The sequence below is a fragment of the Leptonychotes weddellii genome, chromosome 5, assembly GCF_054177405.1.
Source record: "Leptonychotes weddellii isolate Sample4059 chromosome 5, ASM5417740v2, whole genome shotgun sequence".
In the NCBI taxonomy this organism is placed as follows: Eukaryota; Metazoa; Chordata; class Mammalia; order Carnivora; family Phocidae; genus Leptonychotes; species Leptonychotes weddellii.
The window spans coordinates 67,452,330-67,478,839 of record NC_138373.1 but is presented as its reverse complement, the minus strand read 5'-3'; the positions used below and the strand labels follow the sequence as shown (position 1 = coordinate 67,478,839).

The following is a 26,510-nucleotide window of genomic DNA, read 5'->3' as shown; positions in this document are numbered from 1 at the left end:
CGGGGAAGTCCAGCAGGAGGGAAACCCGAAGCAGCTTCCTGCTCTTCCCACCCCACCTCCCCACTGCCATAGTCTCTGGCACTGCCAAAAGAGGGAGCCCAGGAAAGCCAGCCTGGGGGTGGCAGGAGAGGGAGAGACATTTCTTAAGCAACCGATCTGGTTTCTTTGGGGTTTGGCTGGAAGCTGTGTCTGGGGTCTGGATGAGCAAACCTTGTTCCCGTTTCCTAGGCACCAAAGCCAAGGAGGGGCCGGGTGGAGCTGCTTTGGGCAGGATGGGTAGCATGGGATGGAGGCAGGGGAGGGCCTTTATGTAATGTTGGGGTATCTGGGCTGTCTCAGGCAGTCTCACCTTTCTCGGGGTCTCCCTCCTTCTACCCCAGATCAGGCCTCTTCTGCCCCCTGCCCAAGGCCACGGCCTGTGCCCATAGCCATGGCCTCAGTGAGCAAGCTTAGTTTGTTCACAATGGAGAGGGGCTCCAGTGAGGAATGACTCAGGGGGCTTTTCTGTTCTGATTCCCAGAAGATCTGTTTGGGACTAGGAATATTCAACAAGGAAACCAGGATGCAGGAAGCTTGGGGTGAGAATGGGGTATGCGTTTTAAAATGAACCAGGAAGGTTGGCCAGTTCCAAGTACAGAGAGATTTTTAAAAACCTGCTTCCGCGCTGCCTGGGCAGTGTGTGTTATGGGGGTGACAGGCAGGAAGAGACCGAGCATGTTTCCTGGAAGGGCCCAGATGGCCAGATTGGAGGCAGCAGGTGGAGAGGCCAGCCCTGCACGGTCCCCACCAAACAGGGCTCAGCTCAGGCCACCCTGCAGTCCAGGTCCCCCTACACCCTCTTGGTGCCTCTCACCCGCCTGTGACCTTCACCTGTCTGCAGAGTGAAGTGGGTGCGCAGGTGACTGCGAAGGCCCTTTCTGCTTCTCAGTTCTGTGAGTCTTGGATGCTGAGGGCATGCAGAAGCCTTTTCCTCAACTAGGGACACTTGACCAAAGGGAGATTCCAGTGGAGGCAAATGGCAGGGCCATCATGATGTCATGAGTCAGGGACCCCCAGGCTGAGGTTCAGTGGGCTTTAAGTGCTTGTGTAGTTTGGACACTGGACCTGGGGAGACGGACGTGACAGAAGCATCAGAGGAAGGTGTGGACGCCAGGCTGGTGGTGGGTGTGTTGGAGGTTTCTAGCTGAGGTCTGAGCCAGCTCTGCTTGGAAGATTAACCTCTGTCTGTAGGAGAAATTGAAGGGGCGGGAGCACAGAGAGGCCCCCGCCCCACACCATCCAACCTGAGCACTCTGTGGGTTTGGGGGCTCCAGCAGGCTGCTCCTCGCCCATGGGGCTGAGGACAGGTGCTCCACTGGGGAAGCAGCTCCCACCCCCAGGCCCCAGGGGATGCTGCTGCACCCACTCAGCTCGGCAGGAGCACGTGGAGCTTTCTGCTCTTACTGCTGCCTCCTGTTCTGTCACTACCCTCCACCCCTGGCTTCTCTCCTCACCTCAGCACCCAGCCCTCCGCTGGAAGGGGTTCTAGAAAGCCCCATCCAGGTCCTTTCCTAAGATCTTGGCCACCTGAGGCTTTTCCGCACTGCATCGGTGATGTTACTGGAAGGAGGGGCCTGGGAGGGGGCACTGGGCTGTTGTCTCAGTCCAGTTCAGCTCAGCTGGTTTCTTCACCAGCAGGAGGCGCAGCAGAATGCCTGCCTCGGGTCCAGTGAGATCGGGGATGAGGACATGCTGCATAAACTGTGAAGCACTGTACAGACAAAATGTTGCCTCTCCCGTTTTCGCCTTTCTTTCCTATACCTGGAACCTCCGCATGTGAGCAGATCAGACCGACCCAGAAGCCTACAAAGGCAGCTGAGTTGGTAGCTTTGTCGCCAGACTGCTCGTGCCCAAAGCTGTATTCATTCTTCCGTGGCCTAACCTGAGGCAAGTTACTTAATTTCCTTTGCCTCAGTTTTCCCCATCTGTAAAACCTCAGAGAGTTGTTCTGAGGACTAAGAACACTATATACAGGTGTTTGTGGCTATGGTCATCCCTCCTCCCCATACAGAGGCTTTTTGAAGGAGGTTAAGGTCAGTATCCTCCCCGCTGTGCCCAGGTCACGGCCATTCCCAAGATGGGGCCTGGGAGACAGACCCGCACGGCCTCCCGGGAGGTACCAGGGCCTGCTGGGAGAGAAGCCATGTGTCTTGTGCTTCTCAAGCTTGAGTATGGTATCTTGTTAAAATTCATATTCTAGTTGGGTGGGCCTGGGGTGGAGCCTGAGAGTCTGCATCTAAGAAATTCCTAGGTAAAGCCCAGGGACCACACCGAGTAGCAAGGGATTCTCAGGCGTTCTGCCTTTGATTGCTTGGAGCTCTTCGGCCACACCCTCCATCCCAGCAAAGGAGGCCCAGTGCCCTGCTGGGGCCCAGCCCTTCTCTCTGGTGTCTCTGTCCCTGGGACTGAGACAATGAGCCGTGTGAGGATTGGGAGCAAGTCCAGCATCCACGAGGCTGTGGGACCTGGAGATCTTTCTGGTGGGTTTGGGGGCTCCGGCAAACCCTGCTCTTTTCTGTCCCCCATTCTCCATCCTGGGTGGGGACTTCCCTCTCAGACAGTATGCATCTATTCCAGCACCGGTCAGCGCCTGCTGCAGCAGCTGCATTCCTAATGTAGGTCACCCCCTTTCCTAATGAGGCTGGATACTTCTGGGGGTGGGAAGGGGTCCTTGGGTTGGAGGTGTGCTTGTGGACAAAGGGCCAAACAGCCAGGAAGTTGGGTTCTAGCCCTGTATCTCCCTAAAGGTCACTTCCATGGTGTCCAAGGAGTCGGCTCCGTAGGGAGCACAGGTTCCCCTGTCCCTCCCCTGTCATGGACCTGGGGGACTTTGTTTTCATCACATTTCTCCAGAGATGCTGGGGTCAACAGTGTCCTGTTACCTCGGAAGATGACACCTGGGGGTCTGCATTGCGGCACCTCGCCTGACTGGTTTTGTACAGCTGACATCATCCAAGGCTGGGGATGGGGCATCAGGACCTGCTCAAGGCCACTGTCTCCACTGACTGGTGCTTGCTGGTCAACCCCTGGGATCACTATTGGGGTGACACTGAGGTCTGGGATCGGTGGGTGGGGTGGAAAAGGAGAGCCTGCGTGAAACAGAGGGGAGCAGGCTCAGGTGGAAGCAGGGCCTGGGCTTGGGCGAGAGGGATTCTCTGCCGCCTGTCTCCTTGCAAAAAGCTGGAAAGGGCGGGAGCAGAAGCCTGGCTTGGGTCTTGAGCACCCCTCTGAGTCTGAGTAGAGAAAATATTCTGGGGTAGGGGCTGCCCCGCGGGGTTTTCGTTAGACCTTATTCCTAGGTTGGAAGTGTCTCTGTACCTCTGTCTGCTGGGGGCTTTTGCTGGCTGAGAGTTGGCATCTGAGGGGGAGTGCTGGAGGGCTGCCAGCCGGGCATGCGTGTGTGCACGCATGTGCGCATGTGTGTGTGTGTGTGTGAGCACGTGCCTAACTGCACAGCTCTCTGTGGGTGTGTTTGCACCATGTGCTGTGTTGGGAGCTCCAAGCATGTGTCTGGGAGCCTATGTGCACCCTGCTCTGTGCACACATAAGTGTCTCCCCATAAGGGCCATTGCTGGGTGACAGTCACCAGGGAGTGGATGAGCAGTCAGACTCCGAAGCCGGTGACCTACCTCTGATTTAGTAGGTGACCTTGGGCAAGTTGGTCATCACCTCCATGCCTTGGATGGCCTCCAACGTGCCTAATATTGTGTGGGTGCTCTGAGCTCTGGATGTGAGGCTTCCTGCTGGAGTCCGAGATTATTCCGAGGGTCAGGGCCTGAGGGACACAGAGAGGGTGGGCACCGCTGTCTGGGACGGAGGTCCACAAAGCCTGTGCGTGTGAGCGTGCCCCGCCCTGAGCATCCTGCCATGGGCCATCTGCTCAGGAATAGAGAAGTAGACCCATGTGTGAGGCTGGTGGGACCAGGAAGGAGGTTTCACCTAGAACTGCTGCAAGGAGGAAGGGAACTGGGGCTTCCTCACAGCTATCATGGGCTCAAGTCCAGGCTGGGCACGTTCGCCCGAATGATCTTCTAAGGTAGTGTGTCCTAAATATAGTAAATGTTAACTCTCCTCCCTAAATTAAATTGATCTGCCCCGAGATTCCACCCATGAAGTCTTACCGTCCCCACTTTGAGAGATAAGATAAATGAGGCTCAGAGAGTTTACAGGGTTTGTTTAAGGTTGCCCAGCTAGGGAGTGGTGGGGCCGGCAGTGAACCAGAGGCCTGCCCACCTGGGCTGGAGAGAGAGCCGCTGGAGAAGGCGCCTGAGCTGCTCCCATCTCCTTCACGCCTCAGCCCAGGGTCTGGGGATCCATCCAAGAGGCAGTGTGGGGACCCGGGCTGCTCCCCACACTGCACGGCAGGGCCCCGGTGTCACAACACCTGGGAGGCTGGCACAACCTGGAGCCCACCTCCCCCACCCCAGGGCAGGAGGGGGAAAACCGAAGCCAAGACCCCCTCCCCGCCCCAGGCCGCCCTTGCTGAGAGCACAGCTGAAGGGCCTGCGGGGGTTGCTGGGTTTTAAGTGGGTTTTGCGACCTGAGGTGCTCCATTCAAGAGTGGGGGCTGGCGAGGCACTGAGGGGCTGCAGCAGGACCCGAAATGCCTGAGGGAAACCTGCTTCACCGGAGGCAGAGATTTCAGAGCTGAACGAGTTAGCTTCCCAGCAGTCCTTCCACCTCCTCAGCTGCCTGCTTAACTCTGCCTCTGGCTTCTCCGGATTGGCCGGGGGAGGGGTGGGGGGTGGGGGGGGAGGGGGGGTAGACGGCGGGGCGGGGTGAGTGAGAGGGGAGGCTGTGACCGGGGATCACGGAGGGATGAGCAGGCAACAAAGGAGGCAGCCAGGAGCGGTGGGCTGATGGGATGGTGCCCTTTGGGGGCAGGAGGGGCTGGGCTGCGGGCAGAGTCTTCCCTCCCCATGCCCACCCCCTTCCGCACCTTGTCCCTGCCTGCTGCAGCGGCACCACAGTCCCCTTTCCCATTGCTCTGATGGGGCTGGGAGAGTGGAGGCTTTGGCCTCTGTCTGAGGGCCTTAGCCATACCTGGAAGGAAATGGGGACCACAGGAGGGCAGGTGTCCCTCTTCCTAGTCTTAGGATTGGGGCAGGGCCCGTCCTGAGACCCTAGACAGGGTGACTACCCCTCTTTTGTCATCTGCAAGAGAAAACTGCTTTCTTGCCTCTCCAGGCCTGCTCCCAGCCCTCCTTCGGCTCTGAAATCTCATCCTCTCCTTCCTGTCCCTGTCTCCTGCACGAACAGCTGCTGCAGCATGAACTCCCTGAGCTGATGAATCTTATTATAGACCAGCGGGCGGAAGACAGAGCACCGCACCTCACCTCTCAGGCGAAGGTGGAGGGGAAGCGGGCGGCCAGCCGGCGGCAGGAGCGGGGCCTGGGCCTCACGCCTGACACAGCAGCAGACTCTGCCCCCTCGGGGGCCATGGTGAGAGCAGCGCTGGGCCCGGGAACGGTGTTACTATGGCCTCACTCTGCTTACCTAGTAGATATGTCTCTCAGTGTCCCCACCTGTGATATGGGGGAAAGCTCACAAAGGAGGCCAGGTGGCCCCAAAGCATTTTAGAGATCAACATGCCAGAGGCAACAGGAGAGGCAGGGGAGGGACACTAGGGAGGCCACCGCTGGTGACTTCTGCGTCCTGCAGGCAGAACTCAGCACTGGGCCACAGGCCAGAGCCTGCCCTCCTTGCCACCCCAGTCACCCCGGGAGGGGGAAGGTGTCCTGGCTTCTCTGCCCCTCGTCCTTCTCCTACCCCCACCCCGGGAATCATACCTGAGAAGAACAGGAGAGGGAATGACAAGGAGTGTAAAGAGACACCGGGCCCTCTCCCTAACCCCTGGACTGGAACGGGGCCTCGAGTGCTGCTCAGCTCTCATTCTCTTTCTCTCTCTCAGGACTGACAGGCAGCACACACCGAGGGGCTCCCCTCTCCCCAGAGGTGCAGGGCCGTAAGAGCTGTGGCATTCACCATGCTGGCCCGGGGCAGTGGCCCCGAGCAGAGGTCCAGGCTTGCCCTGCAGTGGAGGCAGATCTCCTGTGAGTACAGTGGGGCGGGGGCCGGTGGCAGGGGCTAGCTTGGCACGAAGTGATGCATGCCAGGCTGCAGGAAGCTCCGATCTTTCTGGGATGCCCAAGGCCCGGGAAGCCAGGGGTTACCCTCTACAGTCTTGCCTGTGGTACTGGCAACTGTGGCAGCCAAAGAAAGAGTTGCCGTTGAGAGCTTTAGTGGTTGAGTCAGGAGCTGGAGGCCATGATGGTGGTTCTGTGTCTCCAGGTGGGTCTGTTCCTGTGCCCAGGAAGTCCACCCCCATCTCCGGCGGTCTGGCTTGTGGGAGTCCTGCTGCTCTAATGGCAAGTCTCCCTCTTGTCTTTCAATGCTGGGTGAACCTGGAGACTTCTGTCTCAGTCTTCCTAGCTCTGAAATGGAGGGAACTAGAGAGCTCTTGGATTGCGGTGTTGGAAGGACCATAGGGGTTGGGTCCCAGCCTTCCTCTTGCATATGGGGAAATTGAGGTCTCCATTTCCCATAAGAAAGCCTTGTAAGTTGTCAGGCTGAAAGAAGCCATGAGAATTCTCTTCAGTAGAGGGAAAGACACTTGAGGGGAGTTTGGCAGTCCCTCTGAGAAAGGGCTGCTGAACCATGGAATGAGCTGCTCTGTTGTAATTATTCTCTGAGGACTGGCTTGCGCAAGGCTACATGGTAATAGGTAAGATATGGTCCTGAGGGACATTATTCTGCCTGACTTCTCCCCTCATACACTTGGCCCAGTGACACAGCTGCAGGACATGAGCAGCCTGAATTATTCACCATGTGAGAGCGGCTGATCCCTGAGCCACTCAGATCCCGTTTCAAACTCATTCTAGAATCACTCAACACCTCGCAATACAGGATTATGTTTTCTTGTCACCAGAGCTTTTATGTCACCCTGAATTTTCAGGGGTGGGGGGAATAATGGCTTCTGGTTATGATCCTTTTGTGAGGGAAGCTGGATGGATTGACTTCTTTTCTGGGGAAAGTGAGGTCTGAAGGATGTTGATTTTCAAATGGCATGGTGCAGGGTAAGGTAGGGCAGGCTGACCTGGCAGCAGAAGGGTTCAGAGGGGTAGGAGGGTGAGTGGTAGCAGCAGGTGACCCCATGTGGCCAGGAAGGGTCACTGGTTGGCTTCCATGGCCATGACTGTGCTCGTTCCTCTTGAGAACGAGGAGGCTCAGGTGTCAGCCTTGCAGTCCGCCTCTCAGCTGTCACTGACCCCACAAGTGTGGGGCGAGAACAGTTCCACACTGTTCCTTCAAGCTCTGTTCTTGGGGACACCAGACAACCAGACATCTGCCAGACACAGACTCAAGACCATCCCATTCAGGTGCTCAAGTCGGGGTGGCTGCCTTTCTGAGTGCGGTCACCTGGGCCATGAACTGGGTCTGATTCTCCATCACTTCCCTGGCTAGGGTCTTTCCTCTGTGCCTCTCTTTCCAAAAGAAAATGACCACACTGCTGCTTCCTTCCCCTCTGCACCCCTACCCCCAGCTTGGAGCTATACTAGGCTAAGACATGCCACGTGTGGAAGAGATAGAGCACAAAAGGGCACTCCCACCCTGCTCTTACAACCTCCCCTGTGCTGTCAGATCTGCATGAATCCCACATCCAAGATGGAGCCAGTAATTTGCCAGACCAGGTGCTGACTTGGTGAAGTTGAACTATTTTGAGCTTACCCATTTTCTCTTCCACAGTGAGCAAACATCTATGAGACTCGGGAAGACACTTGAGGGGAGTTTGGCAGTCCCTCTGAGAAAGGGCTGCTGAACCATGGAATGAGCTGCTCTGTTGTAATTATTCTCTGAGGACCCCCCAGCCCTTCCCCAGGCTAGACTCTGAGGCTGCTTACTCAGAGGGGTCCTGGGCAAAACATGGGACCACAAAAGGAATGCTGTTAATGGGTTCATCCTGCAGAAATGCTACCCTGCAGCCCTTAGGAACAGGAGCCCAACCTAAGCAAATGGTTGGTTTTAGAGTGAGAATAAATATGAAACTTCTCCTAGAACCTATGATTTGCAGTGGCTTGTGCCCAAATGTTCTTCAGCATGGAGGTGGATTTGTGCATCTTATCCTCATCATTTCTACTGTGGTCTCTGGAGTGGGACCCTAGATGGACTCCTGGTCTTCATGCTGTTACTGGCCCCCCTCTTGGATCTGACAGCACATGGGAAGTTGCAGGGGGCAGGGGTGGGAGCACCCCTTTGTGCTCTCCCTCTTCCACGGTGTGTCTTAGCCTAGGGCAGCTCCAAGTTGGGGGTGGGGGGTGCGGAGGGGAAGGAAGCAGCAATGTGGCTATTTTCTTTTGGAAAGAGAATCTTTCTCTGTGACACTGGGAGAGGAACAAGGGAGCAGATTTCTTTGACATCCTTATATCCTTTGTTTTGTCAACATCTATGGTAGCGGTAGGGCCTGAGCTCCCAAGGAGATCAACCAGGGGAGGCCCCATGAGCTGGGGCCTCCTTGTGGAACAGCACTGCTTGTCCTCTGCACTCAGGCCTGCCATTCTCCAGGATCGTACTCCACTAAAGTGGTTTCTTTGCCAGATGTGCTGTGAGGCAAGAGCCCTGCGAACACCATGTGATGTCCAGTAATATTGACGTGCTTCGGGTTGGTTAATTATCTTTTTATGTGGTCCGTAAAGGTTTGTGCATTGATTGTGGCTTAGGCCAAAGCAGATAAAGTCAAGAGGCCATTATGTTACAAATTAGAAAGGCGGGAATTGAAGCAGGAGGTGGTAACCCCCCTTCCCCGCCTGTGGCTTTCTTTCCACCTGTCTGTCCCCCTTCCCTCCAGGGATCACCTGCTGGATCATGCTGTATGCTGTGGAGGCCCTCCCTGCCTGCCCCTTCTCCTGTAAGTGTGACAGCCGCAGCCTGGAGGTGGATTGTAGTGGCCTAGGCCTCACCATGGTGCCCCCCGACTTGCCCGCTGCCACCCGAACCCTCTTACTCTTGAACAATAAGCTGAGTGCCCTGCCAAGCTGGGCATTCGCCAATCTGTCCAGCCTGCAACGGCTGGACTTATCCAACAACTTCCTGGACCAGCTGCCCCGGTCCCTTTTCGGGGACCTGACGAATCTTACGGAGCTGCAGCTGCGCAATAACAGCATCAGGACCCTGGACAGGGACCTGCTGCAGCACTCGCCCCTGCTCCGCCACCTGGACCTGTCCATCAACGGGCTGGCCCAGTTGCCCCCTGGCCTTTTTGATGGACTCCCAGCGCTGCGCTCCCTGTCACTTCGCTCCAACCGTCTGCAGAACCTGGACCGGCTGACGTTTGAACCCCTCGCAAGCCTGCAGCTGCTGCAGGTTGGGGACAACCCCTGGGAGTGTGACTGTAACCTGCGTGATTTCAAGCACTGGATGGAGTGGTTTTCCTACCGAGGTGAGAACAGCTAGTCCTGCCTGGATGTAAGGAATCAGGACAATCACCCCTGACCTAACATATTTCCTGGAGGCTGGGCGCTGACTCAGGGCCGAGGTCCAGGGAGAAGGGGGTGGCCCTACCTCTCCACTAGCTCTGGGCTAGAAGAGTCTCAGCCTGGGCTCCAAACCATCGGCAGGGCAGAGAGGCTGGTGCTGCTGCCCCCCCACCTCCCCACTGCTCCATGTTCTTCTCTGTGTGCCCCTCCCAGCTCCCAGCCTCCTTCCTCTTCTTTTTCTTTCAGACTGACTCACTGTAACTTGATCTCACTTCTGTAGGTATTGTGAGGCAACTTAATAATTTTTCTCTACATCCCACCAGGTATGCCTCTGGGCTTCCCTGGCATGGTAGGAGGAAGAAAAACCACCCTTGCTCGTCTGAATAATACAGCAATTTCTTAAATATCCACAGTTTCAGGAGGGTGGAATATAATTTAAATCCACAGATAAAACCAAATTTTCATTTTGATGATGATCTCAACTCTCCCAAGAAGTTTTATATCCAAAGCTTTTAATAAGAAGCCAAATGGCTTTAGTTTTACTTTTTCCCTTCCCTCTTTTGGGGAAAGTTCTAGAATGATCTATAAGATGATTAAATGTAATGAAAAGGAGGGCAAAGAAGTGAGTGCAGTAGTTAAAAGTGCCAGATCCGGGTTTGATTTGTGGCTCTGTCACTTACTAGTTGTGTGATCCTGAGAAACCTCTCTGTGACAGTGTCCTCATCTGTAAAATGGGTCAAATAACAGCTATCTGATAGAATCATTGTGAGGACTAAACAGTAATGCATGTAAAGTGTCTTTTTAAAAAAGATTTTATTTTTTTGTCAGAGAGAGAGAGAGCACAAGCAGGGGGAGCAGCGGGTAGAGGAAGAAGCAGGCTCCCTGCTGAGCAAGGAGCCCGATGCGTGACTTGATCCCAGGACCCCGGGATCATGACCTGAGCTGAAGGCAAGAGGCTTAACCGACTGAGCATCGCATGTAAAGTGTCTTGAAAAGTACTTAGCATAAAGCAAGTCCTCCATAAAACCTATTCATTTATTTGTTCATTTGCTACTAGTAGTCATAATATTAAACAGACTTAATAAGACAGAATTTGGTGCCCAGCACAAAGTAGATGCTCCATGAGTACTTGCTGAATGAGTGAATCAATGTGAAAAGAACGCCAATCCTTTTCATCAGTCTTGCTCTTTTTGTTTCATATCCAGCCACAATCTCAATTATTTGCATGATATTCTCCTGTGTTAGTTAATTAAACAATTTTACAGGGGAGCCTGGGTGGCTCAGTCGGTTAAGCGTCTGCTTTTGGTTCAGGTCATGATCCTGGGGTCCTGGGATCAAGCCCTGCTTCCAGCTCCCTGCTCGGCAGGAAGCCTGCTTCTCCCTCTGCCTGCCACTCCCCCTGCTTGTGCTCATTCTCCCTCTCTCTCTCAAATAAATAAATAAAATCTTTAAAAAAATTAAAAAAATTTTTACAAACTGTAAAGTGCCATAAAATGTTAGTCACTATGATACTTTCTCCCATTCTTGTGAGTCAGGAAATAGCAATTAATACTTATATAGTTTCCAGTTTATAAATATCTTTTCATGTACATTATCTATTTTAATCCTTATAGCAGTTAATCAAATCAGCCATTCTTATTTTATGGCCAAGAAAACCAAGACTCATATGCAATTAAATAAATTAAATAATTTGCATGAGATGACATGGCCAGGATTCAACCTCAGGTCTTTGAGCAGGAAGATGAGGTTGCCACCATCTCAACACCTGGCTCCTGCCTGTACAAAGGTGGCCCTTGGACACACTGCACTGGATGTAAGACTTGCCACAGGGCCCCCAGGCAGTCAGTGGCACGGGGGGACTAGAGGCCAAGGGTCTCAGCCCCATGTGTTATCCCTAGGCAACGTCCTTGTCTTTTCACATAGTTATCAGGAACTAAATTCTCAGCACAAAAGGGCATGGAGTGGGAATGTCTATTTTTGGGACTTTTCAAGAGTACAGTTGTTTTCAACCTTGCACTTCTTTAAAAAAATTCCTGGGATGTTTTCATCAGCATCCCAGGCAAAGCGTATCTATTGTATAAGGAGATGTGCAGCAGCTGCTCTGGGAGAGGGACTGGCAGGGAGGGGATGGCAGGAGCCTGTCGGCAGGAGCCATTTGGGAAGGGATTTCTTGCTCGCGTCCAGATCTCACTGGAACCTGACAGAGGGACGAAGTCTGACTCTGACTTCCTAGGGGATTCTCCCGAGCTACCTTCTCTCTCACCCACCCGTGTTCTGCATCTATATCCTCTCATGACCTCACCATGGTCCAGCCTCACCATCGTCATGATGAGCCTGTGCACCTATTGCTGCCCACACCCTCTCATTAGTCCTGGCCCCCTCTCCTTTGCCCTCACGGGTCTCAGGGTTCCCTCCCAAGATGCCACTGCACTCAGAGAAGCCGTGGTCGGGGTGCTGGTGGGCTGCTGGATTGCTCTTAAAGAGGAAAAGGCAAACGTTCTCACCCAATTTTTTCTCCCCACTCCAAAGAGGTAATCTTGGACAACCAAAAGTTTCCACATGGAAAAGTGCCTGTGGCAGTGGCTTTTGACTTGTCTTTTCTGTGAGACGGAGGAACTCTGGAGGGATAAGATATAGTGGAGGAGTGTCCTGGGTTTACAGATGGGCGGGGAGCAGGCAGATTCAGGGGCAAGGAGAGGAGCAGAACGGTGGCCCGTGCAGGACTCTGTTTGCATTGCTGAGTCTTCCCTGAGCACCAGCACATGTTAGCGGTGCCAAACTGCTGCGAGTCAGTTTGACTCTGGACAGAGCAGACTTGACTGAAATGGTTGTGTGCTTCTCTAAAATGGGAATAATGGCAATATCCATTTTGTATGGCTTCTGTGCAGGTGAAATGACATGATATATGTACCTCACCTATCATGGTCCTTGGCTTCCTAAATGCTAGTTGTTCGTCTCCCTTCCTCTCCTACTGATGTGAATCCAGGACCGACTGCATTCCTGGGCCTTCCATTTTGGGGACCTGGGGATGGGGAGAAGGAGTCCAGGTTCTGGATGCCTGGTCAGCCCCTGCTTTCTTTGTCCCCTGGATGCAGGGGGGCGCCTGGATCAGCTGGCCTGCACCCTACCCAAGGAGCTGAGGGGGAAGGACATGCGTGTGGTCCCCATGGAGATGTTCAACTACTGCTCCCAGTTGGAGGACGAGAATAGCTCAGCTGGGCTGGATATTCCTGGGCCACCCTGCACAAAGGCCAGCCCTGAACCCGCTAAGCCCAAGCCAGGGGCGGAGCCTGAGCCAGAGCCCAGCACAGCCTGCCCCCAGAAGCAGCGGTATCGGCCGGTGAGCGTGAGGCGGGCCATCGGCACGGTGATCATCGCAGGGGTTGTCTGTGGCATTGTCTGCATCATGATGGTGGTGGCAGCTGCCTACGGCTGCATCTATGCCTCCGTCATGGCCAAGTACCACCGGGAGCTCAAGAAGCGGCAGCCCCTCATGGGGGACCCGGAGGGTGAGCACGAAGACCAGAAGCAGATCTCTTCTGTGGCCTGAGGGCCCAGCCCCACTTGGCCTAGGTAGGAAGGGCCGGGACAGCATGCGGGGGATGGCTTCAGTAAGGGCTGGCCCTTCCCTCCAGCGCAGTCCCCTCTTGCACGCGTGCCCCCAGCCCTCCAGCAAACAAGCCCCAGTGCGGCTGTCTCCATGAACTTCCAAGTCTCTGCGGAAGCCGCCCTTGTGCTAGAGGCTCCTGCTCCTGCCCCTCTCGGGGCCACCGAGTCTCTGGGACAGCTGGGGGGTCTCCCTAAGCTTCTGGCCATGGGAAAGGAAGGCTATGTGTGCAAGTGCAGGCTTCTGGACTCAGTGTTCCTCTACTGTCCTTCCTGCCCTGGGTCACTCTCCCTACCTCCTGCTCATAGCACCTCATCTGCACGTAGGTGTGGGGAAGAGGGATATGGGGGCCAGCGGCCAGTTTCCATGACCCCCTTCTAAGCCAGGAAGATACTTTCAGCTGCCCTTCAGGGTCCAAGTTGGGTCCAGCTTTGAGCCGCTAGCACTAATGTACAATCACAGCAACCATGGCATCTGGACCCAGCACTTAGAAACACAGGACACACTCCCCCTGCTGAAGCCACCATGTCCCTCTGCCTGCTACAGGCCACACACCAGCCACACTGCTCCCGGCTTCACCCATTCCTCTCACACACACTCAGCATCACCAGCGCAATTACATCGCCTGGAAATCTCTGTCTGTCGGTCTGTCTGTCTCTCACGCACACAGAATCACATGGAGACAGAGGTCATGAGAACTCAGGGAGTGGAGACCTGTTTCCCCCCTGTGGGTCTGTGGCCCTCAGGCCACAGACCCTTTTGCTTGCTTACTGCAACCTTCTCAAGTCAACAGAGGGGAGAAGCCCACACCGACAACACAAGGATTCCTTTGAGATCCTCTGAAGTGGGCCAGAGTGGTGCTGCTGGATGAGACTGCCTGTCACCATGGTAACCCTCTCACACCTCTCCTGCTGGGTTTTCCAGGGACACCGGCCCAGAGGCCTTGAAGCTGCAGCATGTGTGGATGGCAGCCTCCCGAGAGCCCAGGCACATACCACTGGGCATTTCTTCAGCGCCATCTAAGGACATCATCACTGCCAGGCCCTGTGGGGACCCCCACCAATTCCACTCCTATAGCCTGCAGCCCAAGAACCATTGCTCTGTACCCCTCACCCCTCCATCTTCAGCAGCTCCGGGCCTGGGACCTCGGGGTGGGGACTGGGTCACGATTGGTGGCATCTTGGGAACGCAGACGGCCCTCGAGGAAGCTCACTGCCTGAGCAGACCCCAAGCAGGCGCCCGGGGTGGGCAGAGGGCTGCAAGGTCTGCCCAGAGGCTTCAGGGCTGGGCTTCCTTCCCAGGGTTTTGTGTGCGCAGTCTGGCTTCCTGGAGTGTTTAATTGCACCTGGACTGGGCTCCAAACCAGAGCGTGGGCCAGGGGTCCTGTTTGTTACCTGTAGCCTACACCAAAGGGGTGGCAGGTGAGGAGACGGCTGTGCGGGGGTTTGGGGGTCACGAGTCCCCTTTTGTAGGTTGGCCCCCGCCCCGTGAGTCTGATCTCAGATGAGTACTAGGTCTCCCTCTGCTGGACACCCGTTTTCCCATGGCTTATGGAGAGTCAGGAGGTATCAGGCTGGTTTCTGGCTCTAAGACGGGGTCTTGCTGGTGGCCTGGGAAGAGGCTTCCAGAACACGGAGGCCAAGGCTCTGAGGAGGGACAGGGCAGGACAGGGCAGGCCTATCTTGCCTTGCACCCCTTGATCCTTCCACCTCGTAGAGGACCGTGGTAGGTGAGGGGGGCTGGGGGGGCAGGGAATGCCTTTGAACAGCGAGGGCCTCAGTGCAGGCTGCTTGGTGGACTGCGGAACATGCCTCCCTGGGCCTGGGGCATAGTCTTCCTTCTTTTGGCTTTCCAGCTGATACCAGATCTAGGAATTTGCTAAAGGAAAAGGAGGGGAGGGGTGGGTATTGTCAGTGGTGGTATCTTCAGCCTGAGACAGAAGATTTTTAAAGGCAAAATTATATTTCTGGTTTGTTGTTTCAGAAGAACAATAAAGACTGTATTTTCCTATGTACCTCTTGGTTTCCTTGGGTGGGGAGGGCATGTGGGCTCTGGGAGAGGGGCTTCCTGCCCCCTTACCTGCCCAGGCAACTACAAAAAGTTTTGCAGGACCTCACCCCAATGTCCAGAGCTCCATCAGAGAGATGGGAAACTCCTGCCTGAGGCCTCGCCTGGGGGCAGCACCGGGACAGGTGTCGAGGGCTGAGCTGGATCAGAACGGGGTCTGTAGCTGAGTGCAGCAGGTTACCCGGGGGCTGGGCTGTCGGTATGAATTCGTGAGCCTCAGGCTGGTTTCACTGTGCAGCACTGGGGACTGAAGGTGAGCGGGAGACCATCACTGCTCAGTGCCCGCTGTGTGCACATCTGCCCTGGCTTGAGCCAGTCCACCCTGGCAGTCAAGGGCAGAGGAGCCAATGTGGTAGGAAGGCATGCATTTGCCCAGAGGACCCCGCTGTGTAAGGGGAGGTGGCGGGAGGACTCCCTAGGAGCTGCTCATTACGTTTCATGAGACTTGGTGAGATTGGGGGTGTTGCTAACGTGAAGGAGGAACTCTGTTTAACTTATATTCCTCTTGCACCCTCAAACTGACTTTAGGGACAGGCAGATGACCCTCTGCACTTACAAATATGATCCTTCCAGGGCTCAGCAGGTGGGGACTCAGAATTATGAACTGGAGGGCTGGGGCTGGGGAGACCAGGAGAGGAGATGAGCCAGAGAACAAGGTCTTGGGGGTTGTTCGTCCACCTCAAGCCGGAGTGACTCACCTCCAGGCCTGGACTGGCCTCTGGCTGACTGGGCCTGGCCTCTATGGTTCATTAGTCTTCAGAGACCAGGATGGAATTATCTCCTTCCTAGGAGCTTTCCTTTGGCTGATATCCCAATGAGGCCGGAGCAAGCCCTAGGCAGAAGTGAGCCCTCCAGGTCCCTTTCCTGGAGTTCAGCGGTACTCCCAGCAGAGCTGGGCTGCTTGCCTTTTAGAGGTGGTGATAAATGTGGGGTGCTGCTTTAACAGGCAGAGCGGACCCGAGAGACAGTCTTCCCCAAGCCCCGCTGCAGAAGCAGAGGCCAAGGTCCCTCAGCAGCCCGGCACAGGCCTGGGTAATGCGTAGGTGTGTCGTACGCGCCACTGTTTGGCGTGTATACGTACAGACCCATCCGCACAGAGGCAGGGCCCTGAGGAGAGGAGCGCTCGCGGCTCCAGACAGCAGGCTCACCGCCAAAGGCCTCTGGACGGGGGCACAAGGGTATTGCACGGCATGTGCTAGAGGAACACGCTTGCAGATTATGGTGCCACCATCATTATGCTGGGCAATACTCCCCAACTAGGTCTGGAGGGCATAGGGAGTTGAAAATGGATCCTGATCAAAAAGTTAGATTCCTAGAAATTCTGCATCACCTCTTGGTAAATCACCTGCTTAGAGATTAAAAAGATCCTTCCCCATTCAGCTGCCCTTCCGTAGGACCCCGTGGCATGACACACACGTCTGGCACGTAGCTGGCCCCAGTAGTTGGGCCTAGTGCCCTTCTTCTACCTTCTCCTCTTGCTCAGGGCAAACACCATCACCCATGTGGCCCACCCATCAGCCACCAATGCTTGCCCAGTCCGGGAGCCCCTATGCATACAGTGCCCCCGGTTTCCAAGGGATGAAACTGTCGGGACAGCACACCGGTCGCCTCCCTGCTTTGAGCCCCTCTGGCCCAGGGTCAAGGAGGCTGAGCCATAGTCCAGGGAGGGGAAATTACAAAAGGACACCCTCCCAAAACTTGAAGCGTAAGGTCTCTAGTGCCTCACTCTTTTCCTATCATATCCACACACCCCGGAGCCTCAGAGCCATTGTCTGCAGTGAGTTAAACCAGAGGCACCAGGACACGGTTTCTATGGCAACCCCTGGAGGCTCTAATTCAGCTCTGAGTTAAAAATGATATCAAATAATTGGAGAGTGCAGGAGAGCGCATCCAGCAGCCTGACCCGGTGTCCCCTCTGTTCCTAGACTCTCGGGTATGCAGGGGCTGAGAGGGTCCACGCCACAGAGGGAGCAGGACAGGGACACACTCAGCTGGGACCGCCGAACAGGCTCGAGGGAAACAAGTTTGGGTCCAGTTTTGGCCTAGCAATGGGTCTGGGGTTAGCACACTGTGGTCCAAGTTTAAAAATGCTGCTGAGATGGCACGAGTCCCTTCCAAATGCTAAAGCGGTGCATCCTGAAGGCCACCGGTGGGGCGCGTGTTGCCTTTGGCGGGAAGTCAGGGTCGGACGATCTCAGCCAGACCCCAGCCTGCTCCTCCCACCTTCTTTGCCCTGAACCCAGCCTGGGGGGCCAAGGCTCACCCAGCCCTGCCTGCGCCCCGCCCCGCCCCTCTGGCTGCGGAGTCCTTTCTCTGGGGTCCCTGGGGAAGCAGGACAGGACCCGTGATGGCTGATGCTTGAGCGCCCACTGGTCTGCACAGCTGTGCAGAACCGAGCTGGGGCTGAGACATGGGAACTGAAGCCAGGATAAGGAGGGTTTCACCACACAGGCCTGATCACACTCAGGCAAGGAGGCCCAGGTGCAAAGGACTCTTTTAGGTACCGAGAAACCACCACGTCCGGCCAGCTGGGGAGGGTCACTGGGTGCTCTTATCCCCTTTGAGGTCAATGGCAACACGGGGTAGGAAGCTGGGTCTTAACCTGTCTGAGCTTCATTTGACTTCATAAATTCTTTTGGATCTCAGGTTTTATAAACAAAATGGCTTGGGAAGACTCCTTTTTCCCTCAGTCCCTCCGTTCAGCTGGGAAAACCTCTGGCCAGAGGACTGTGGCCCTCGCGGACCACAGGCATGGTCCTCCTGCTATTACTGTGTGCTTTGTTCCTGACCTCGACTCACAACACCCCGACCGCCGTGGTGCAGAGGGCAGCTCCTACCTGCAGCAATGGCTGTCTTCTTGTCCACAGTCACGGCCACAGCTGTGCTGGCTGTCACTACCATGGGCTGGCCTGGACTTTCTGGGGAAACAAAAATTGCCAAGTCACTTTCTCAGCGCCCGGGGAAGAGCCAGTGGTTGGGTGGTGGGTGGGGAGGCTGAGAGCACACTATGAATCCCAGGAGAGGGCAATCCTTGAATAAGTGAGGTGGGGGGGTGGTGTTGGGGAAAGCTGTGGTGGCTCTGTCACTTTCACCCACTGGTTTTTGCAGAGCACCTCCCACATGTCGGGGACTGCCACCTCCCCACGCAGATCTGACCCTGCCAGATAAATACACCAGGGCCCCCGGCGGCCTGGACAATGCAGTGTTGTCTACGTCACTAGGACACTGTGAGTTCCCGCTGTCTCTGGGCAGCGACTGTCTGCTGGCTGTTGCCTCCCTTGAGCTCAGGGACCCTGCTGTGACCTGTCCTCTCAGCGCGGGTTCCACCCAGAAGACTTGAGTTGCGTCAAATGATTCTTTCTAGCAGAAGGACAGGCTGCATTCCAGAACTCGTTGGTGGCTGATCCTGGGCTGTCCTTCATCAGTCACATGAGTCAGGGTGACACAGCCCCTCTGGAGGCCTGGCGAGGGCTGCCCCAGGCACAGAAGGCTGGCGGGTGCCTGGCACATCCGAGGTACCCCATAAATCCTGGTCGTTGGGGGCCAGCCTGCCGCCACCACCCCGTTATCAAGCCACCCTTTCACTGGCTTACAGACAGTGACTGTACTTCTGGGACACTCTGCCCGGCTCTTGAAGGGCAAGGGGCTTGCTTTGAGCTGCTCTGCCTCTCTCTTTTAGGATAATCAGGTCACCATGGGTGCAGAACTTAGGTGGCCATGTCGGCTCGACATGAAAACAGAGCTTTCTGGCTTGGCGGTGGTATGGGCTAGTGCATGACCCTGGGCTTTTCAATCTTTGTCAGTCCAGGGACATGGCTTAACTTTTCGAAGCATTCTTTTTTAAAAGATTTTATTTTTATTTATTTATTCGAGAGAGAGAGCAAGGGGGGGGCACAAGTTGGGGGGTAAGGGACGGAGAGGGAGAAGCAGGCTCCCCGCAGAGCAGGGAGCCTGACATGGGGCTTGATCCCAGGACCCTGGGATCATGACCTGAGCCGAAGGCAGACGCTCAACCAACTGAGCCGCCCAGGTGCCCCTTTTCAAAGCATTCTTGTCTACAGGCCAAGTTCCATCACTAAAATTCCCAAGAAAGGGGCAAAATTTTAATCAAGTGCTGTCTTGTGAGAAGGTCTTTATATCAAATGTCGCTTGAAACATGTCATGAGAAGCTTACGTGGAGATCATCTGTTGTCATGGAACTTAAATTATGCTTTCTCGTATCTATTTTGCGAAGATCATCCATCACACCTTGCTATAATCCAATATCTCACAGAAATCCAAAATTACTCTGATTCTAGAAACTTAATATGTAGCATTGTCCTTGCTTCTAGGAATTTGCCATGATAAAACCACAATAAACACAGAAGTCAGCTTCCTCCCGCCGCTTCTAGAAACACCTGGAAGCAGGAGGAATAGGCCTGAGGCACCTGGGCATTGGCGAGACTCTGCTCTGTGCCGGCGGATTTCTCAGGCACTGAATGCAAAAGACAGTTCCGTGTGGGCAGAATTCAGCCCGCCAGGCCCCAGGCAAAGGGCAACAGAGTCAGCCCAGAGAGGCAGAGGGAAGCCTCCATTCACCCTGGAGGCGGCTCCTAGGCCTCTTCGGGGTACCCGCCCCCCATGAAAACGAAGCTGTTGTTTTCTTCCTTGGGAGAGAATGAGAGTGTGCAGAGGTGCCCACGTTTCTCCAGGCACAGGCAGGAGCTAAAGCAGCAGGCGAGGGTGTGAAAAGAGAGCAAGCTCCTGCCTCCCTACTCAACCGTCCCCCCTTTTGGGTTGCCAGCTTCCCTCTCTTCTCCTTGCGGCTTAGTTCCCCACCCACCGCCCTCCTACCTCACCGCCACAAAAAGCAACCCCGGCAGCCTTCAGGCAGGGGCCCAGTGACAATGCAGGTAGGAGGGAGCCCTCCTCCTGGGCTGGGGGCAGGGGCCAGGGCTTCACCCCAGAGAACCTCCCCAGGACCCTGTGGGTGGGAGCCCCTCCTGGGGGAGCCCTTGATGCTGCTCTAGAAGGTGACACGAAGAAAGAGCTGCCTCTTTCTGGCTCTGGGGGGCAATGTGGGGAGGAGACCATCACCTTGGCTTTGTGAGCCTCCCTTGTGGGCTTTCACTGGGAATAACAGCACTCACTTCCTCTTCCCCTTCCTGCCTTACACTTAAGGTGTAAGGCTTTGGTGGGCAGAACTTGGGTTTGGCCTGGCTCTATGGCTCCCTAGCTGTGTGATCCTGGGCAAGTCACAGAACCTCTCAGAGCCTCAGATTTTTCCTGTGTAAGAAGAGAAGTAATAACAACACTTACAGGGCTGTGCAGATTAAATGAGTTATAGGCTCTGGAACGTTTTGTAAAACATATTAGCGATGCATTCAGTGGGGGGAACAGGCATAGGATGGAGAGGTGGGCTTAGGCACAGGGTGAAGAAGATGTCAAGAGGGCACAGAGGGGACCTCCTCCTTGCTGCCTGCAGCCCCAGGAGAAGCCCCTGGGAGCCTGGATCTCCCCAGCTGTCAGCTCAGGGCACCTTCCCCATCAGGAAGCTGGAGGAGGGTTTTGGTGGAAGTGGAAGCTGGAGGGTTTTGGTGGAAGGGCATCTCGAAGGAAAAATAGAACTCTTCATTCCAGGTAGACTCCCAGCTGGGGTTCTCCATTTGCCCCACTCCCCTCCTTCTCCTCCTTCTCCTCCTTCTCTCTTTCCCCCTCCTTCCTCTCTTCCCCCCTCTTCCTCCTCCTTCTCCTCTCCCTCTTCTTCTCCTTCTTCCCCCATCTCTGCTCACTCTGACCTGGACACAAATATTCCTAGGCCCTCTTGCTCCACTGTGCTGGGGTCAGTTTCCCCCAGAGGTGACCTTGTGGAGGACCTGCTCTGCTGCAAACTCTTGGGGCGCTGGATGTGTCCCTCAACCTCTCTGGGCCGTAGTCTCTTGATATGTAAATTAAGAGGGTGAAGCTATGCAACCTCCAAAGTCCTTTTCTGTTCTAAACATTTTGCAATTTTCCTGGTGCTCTGTTAAAGTCACTAAATTTTTCTTTTTGGGGGCTATTTTTCAGAGTGGGGGCTGGGGGCTGGGAGTTGGGTGCTGGCAGCTCTGAAACCCTTCCTGGGCCTTGGACTAGTAGGGATTTGGTGACTTGGTCCATAGGGCCAATCTTGGCTGCCCTGCTTCCTTACTGCTTGAGCCCCCCCCTACACCGTGGCCTGCCAGCCAGGAGGTGCCCCATTATTACTGGGAGTTCCTGAGGAGCAGATGGGGAGCTCAATGTTGCAGTTCCTGGGAGACCCTAAGGGAGTGGAGACCAAGCTGCTTTCTTTGGGAAGAAGTGCAGTGGGGTCAGTGAACCTGATAAGTACAGTAGTCCCCCGATGGAATAAAGTCTGTTACTTTCATCTGGGGGAGTTTAAGAAATTTTCAAAGACACTCAGATGTTTAGAAACAGAAGAATCTTAAAGATCAACTCTTCCAATATGCTCCTATTTGGAATTTGGGCTAGGATCCAGCTCTTCCTGACTTCTGGGTCAAATCTCTTTCCTTTGTGCCATGCTGGATTTTTAACTTTGGCTGCTGGCTAGGGGATAAAATGATCTGTCCTATATTCAGGGTAGAGATCAATAGCATGGAAAGGCACGAGCGAGCTTTCTCAAGGTGCTAATGTGTGTCAGGAGGGAAGGTTGGAAGGGAACCCAGAGGCGTCGACATTCTGTTCTGTACCTGCTCCTGTTTTCCAGCAAGAGCTGCAGGAGGAGGCAGCCCTGGCCCCAGCGCGGCCCCAGGAGCACAAGGGTACGGATTACCTGGTCCCTCTGCTGATCGGAGATTGAAGACAAAGCTGCCAGCAGGCTGCTCGGAGGCCTGGCGGTACCACAGAGGGAAGCGGTCCATGGTGAACACACTGGCCTCATCCTCAGGAGTCAGGAACTTTCTGCAAAGAGAAAGATTTGGTACCCACCCCGCCAAGATCTGGGAACATGTTTATCCCTTTCTCTTTTTTTCACACAAGGTCATCTTGGCTGGACCAAGAAGAGAGATTCATCTCTGCTTTGGTAGGGTTGCAGGTAGAAAATATTAGCCCCTAGACTGATTTTACCCCGGACAGTGTTCCCCAGAAATTCCTGCCTTTTCCAGAATCAAATGCTGTTGCATCTGATGACACATTAGTAGTTTGAAGAGGTAGAGAGCCTGTATTGTGTAAGGAGACTTTTTTTGTTGTTGTTGTTAAATGAAAACTCCTTTGCCTGCAGGGTTTATTTCTTTTGGATATACCCTAATTTCTTTTTGTCTGGCTAACTGGCATGTCTGGATGGGGAAATTGCATAGTGAATTCTATCACTGCACTAATAGAAGGGCATAAATTCCTCCAAAATGGTTACTTCAAAAGTCATTGCCTCTAGGGTTTAAAATGCATTATGAGTTATCTTTTTCTTGAGCAGCTTTACCTTGCTAATTATGGTTTTGCATTCCCTGAACACACAGCAGCCAGCAGAAGGGAGTGTTGGTCCAGAAGCAGAGTGGGAGGCAGGGAGAATCTGGTTTGTGGGTTAAAAAAAGACACTGTGGATAACCCACAAGGTGGATAATTGAAGTTTGATTTTAAGAGTGGTTGGTTGGCTTACATACCCAGAAGCTACCTGCCTTGTTGCACAGTTCCTGAGCTCTCCAGTCATGTCATGGTCTAGGTGAAGGGAGCCCTCTGGAGTTGTGCGGTGCCTGTGTGGCCATTCATGGTGGCTGCCTTCATAACCCAGGAGGGTCTCTCTGTATTGAGATTTCCTTCTTCCATTCTTAGAAGCCTTTCAGAGAGGATGCAGGGGACTGCTGAGGATGCTTTACCCCCTTCATACTGCCAGGTGTGGTTCACCCTGTCCAACTTTGGCGAGACGATGACACGGGTATGCGATTTTCTGAGTGGGGGTGGAAGTTTAAGGGGATGAGGAGGTACGAGTGGGGGGCCAGCCGGAGGGGTTATGAATGTGGGGAGGTCACTTCCCAACACTGTTCAAGGCCTTTGGGTGAATCTACAGTTTACCCACTAGATTTGGTCCATTGAGTCATTTGCTGTGTCTCTAACTGGACCATGGAAAGGGTTAGCGAGGTGGAGGGTTCTCTGTTCACCTTTCTGGGAGTGAGGGGAGGTGGGGACAGAGAAAAGCAACTTGATTTGTTCTCCTAGAAAGCCTCAGCTTTCCAGCAAGCGTGGATCTGTCAGAATCCTGGAAGAAGCTCATAGATGGCTGAGTGTGCTTGGATTCAGTGAGAGAAGCAGTGAGCAGGTGGGAGGCAAGGACTGTGGGGTGCCCCCTCGGCCATTCTCCTCCAAGTGCCTGCTGGCCTCTGCCTATTTGGGTCTCCGGATTTGTGAGCCACAGGTGGCTCTGCTCTACCAACCCCACCCAGCCCCCTTCTCTGGCTTCCATCCTCCCTTTGCTGCAGTACTCAGTGGGGAGGATACCCTGGCAAGCCGGTCTCCCAGAATCCAGGCTTTGCTGGGAGCAGTGTCTCTCAGCTTCAGCACTATTGACATTTTGGGCCAGGCAATGTTTGTGAGGGTGTTTAATACCATCCCTGGCCTCTGCTCACTAGATGCCAGTAGCAAGCCCCCATCCCCTAGTGGTGACAACTAAAAATGTCTGCACACATTGACAAATGTCCCTTGGGTGGGGACATCCCCAGTTGAGATTTGCTGGCTTAGGGGATGTGTAAATTGTCAACAAAGGAGGGGACACAGTCAAATGATTTAGCTTGTCACATACAGACTGGTCCCAAGGGGGAAAACAACTTCTGGGTTTCCTTTTGTGGAAGTGATTAACCCTTCCAACGTTAGTGTCCCAGCCACTCTCTTGCCTGACTGGGCCACTGTCCCTCCTCTCTCGGGGACACCTCCAGGATGCATCTAAACCTGGTGGAAGGGTTACTTTTCTGACTCTCCCAGTCTGCAAACCACAATACTTCCACCCTCCGTGCACTCCTGGCCTCTGAGATTCTGCCCGTCCACATGCCACGGGAACACCATGCAGGGAGCCCTCTCCCGGGGGGCACAACATGACTCACTTGTCAGAGACCTTCTCGGAGCCCACAAACAAGGTGCTTCTGAGGAGGCCGGCCCGGGTGCCCAGGAAGGCCATGTCCACCACTTGCTCGGACTCACTGTGAGGCAGACAGAGCAGGTGTCATTACCAGGCACTGCAGCGAATAGATCTAGGAAGGGGGCACTGGGAGCCCGGGGAAGACCTGCAGGCCTCTCCTAGTGCCTGGCCTGATCTTCCTGGGGTGGGGGTCGGGGGAAAGGCAGACTGGTTACTCAGGGGGTTGCACACACACGCACTGGCCATCCACTGTGAACATCATGTTTGTTATATCTGGTAGACCCAGCTTCCCTGGGCAGCACCTTCCCTTGTTAATGGGGTCCGCTGGGCCTCTGCCTTTCTGACTTTTTTTTGGCTTCTAATTTGTCCATGCAGGTTTTGGGGGAATTGGCTTTGGAAGACACAGGAATTCAGGAAAAGAGATGTTGTTTTGGGACCTCAGAAACAGGAACTTCTTATGACCGACACTTACAGGACACTTTGCAGTTTTAAAACCCTTTTCACATGTTTACCTTATTATTGAAATGGGAAAGGAGGAGAAGCAGACATGGTCTACATCCACCTATGCGAACCCTGTGGAACTTGCCAAGACTGGAGAAAGAAAATCCATTAGCTAGCTGGAGTGTAACTGATATTTCTCATGGTCTCAAAGCCATATTTCCACGATGATGGCACCAGCATGGGAGTCATTACTTCTTTTTTTAACATTTCAGCTTTTTTGAGATAAAATTGACATAAAATTGTAAGATTTTTAAGTGTTCATCATGGTTATTTGATATATGTATACATTGTGAAAGGGTTCCTCCCATCTAGTTAAATAACACATCCATCATACCAGGTATTTATCTTTTTGGGGGGGGGAGTGAGAATATTTAAGTTCTACTCTCAGCTAATTTCGATTATACAATACAGTGTTATCAATTACAGTCACCATGTTTTATTAGATCCTCAGGCCTTCTTCCTCTTGCAGGTGGAAGAATGTGCTGACCTCTCTTCCCCCAGCAGCCCACAACAATCACTTTCCTTCTGTCTGTTTCTATGAGTTTGACTTAATTTTATTTTATTCTTTTATAGATTCTACATATAAGTGATGCCATGTAGTATTTGTCTTTGTCTGTCCAGCTTGTCTCTCTTAGCATAATGCCCTCCAGGTTCATCTAGGTGGTCACAAATGGCAGGATTTCCTTTCTCATAGCTAAATAATATTTCATTGTGCACGTGCACACGCGCACACACACACACACACACACACACCACATCCTCTTTGTCCATGCATCCATTGACAACATGTTGTTTCCCTATCTTGGCTATTGTAAATCATGCTGCAATGAACATGGGGGTGTAGCTATCTCTTGAAGATAATCGTTTCATTTCCTTTGGATAAATAATCAGAAGTGAGGTCGTTGGACCATATGGAAGTTCTATTTTGAACTTTTTGGGGAACCTCCAAACTGTTGTTCATAGTGGCTGCACCAATTCACATTCCCACCAACAGTGCACAGGCTTCCCTTTTCTCCACATCCTGGCCAACACTTGTTGTCTCTTGTCTTTTGGATAACATTCTAACATGTGAGGTGATGCCTCACTGTGTTTTTGATCTGTGTTTCTCTGATGATTACTGATGTTGAGAACTTTTTCATGCATCTGTTGGCCATTTGTAGGTTTCCTCTAGAAAAATGTCTATTCAGTTCCTCTGCCCTTTTAAAAAAAAATCAGATTGTTTTGTTCCTATTGAGTTGTGAGGTTTTTTTTTACATATTTTGGATATTAGCTCCTTATCAGATATGATTTGCAAATATTTTCTCCCATTTTGTAGGTCGCCTTTTCATTTTGTTCTTTTTCTTGCTTAATTGCTATGGCTTGGACTTCCACTACTATGTGGAATAACAGTGGTGAGAGTGGACATCCTTACTTTGTTCCTGATCTTAGAGGAAGAGCTTTCAGCTTTTCATTGTTTTCACCATTGAATATGACATCAGGTGTGGGCTTGTTACATATGGCTTTTATTTAATTACTTCTAACTTTATTAATATTCATGCCCCTAGCCCAATTTGCTACAGGTTATTACCCAATTTCTCTCAGTACTTAGATCAGTGGTTTTAGTGAGTGTATGAGGTAGGCAAGACACAAAGCATCGCCAAGGGGAAGTATTTTTTTTTTAATTAAGGCTCAGCTGTGTGGGTATTGGGGTTTCTCCAATGGGATTCTGTGAAGAAGGCTGTACTATGCGACATTCAACTGATAGCAC

At 53.6% G+C, this 26,510-nt stretch overlaps 2 protein-coding genes across 4 annotated transcripts in view; one reads left to right on the top strand and one right to left on the bottom strand.

The window, feature by feature from the left end:
- LRTM2 (leucine rich repeat transmembrane protein 2) overlaps positions 1–15,111 on the top strand; it is a 16,774-nt gene extending 1,663 nt beyond the window's left edge. For 2 of the 3 annotated variants that reach the window (XM_081820968.1, XM_006742317.3), the window contains 5 exons: positions 5,299–5,481; positions 5,951–6,092; positions 8,885–9,475; positions 12,608–13,085; positions 14,044–15,111. In XM_081820968.1, coding sequence (XP_081677094.1) covers positions 6,026–6,092; positions 8,885–9,475; positions 12,608–13,062 — 1,113 coding nt within the window. In that variant the 5' untranslated portion in view covers positions 5,299–5,481; positions 5,951–6,025 and the 3' untranslated portion in view covers positions 13,063–13,085; positions 14,044–15,111. Of the gene's footprint in view, positions 1–5,226; positions 5,482–5,950; positions 6,093–8,884; positions 9,476–12,607; positions 13,086–14,043 lie in introns of all 3 variants that reach the window. The other variant, XM_081820966.1, reaches the window with a different exon arrangement.
- The window catches only part of CACNA2D4 (calcium voltage-gated channel auxiliary subunit alpha2delta 4), a 113,682-nt gene that overhangs the window by 26,608 nt on the left and 60,564 nt on the right, over positions 1–26,510 (bottom strand). Inside the window, exons 24-26 of the mRNA XM_081818917.1 lie at positions 24,228–24,323; positions 21,974–22,101; positions 18,024–18,104 (exon numbers count right to left, since the gene is read on the bottom strand). Coding sequence (XP_081675043.1) covers positions 18,024–18,104; positions 21,974–22,101; positions 24,228–24,323 — 305 coding nt within the window. The remainder of the gene's footprint in view (positions 1–18,023; positions 18,105–21,973; positions 22,102–24,227; positions 24,324–26,510) is intronic.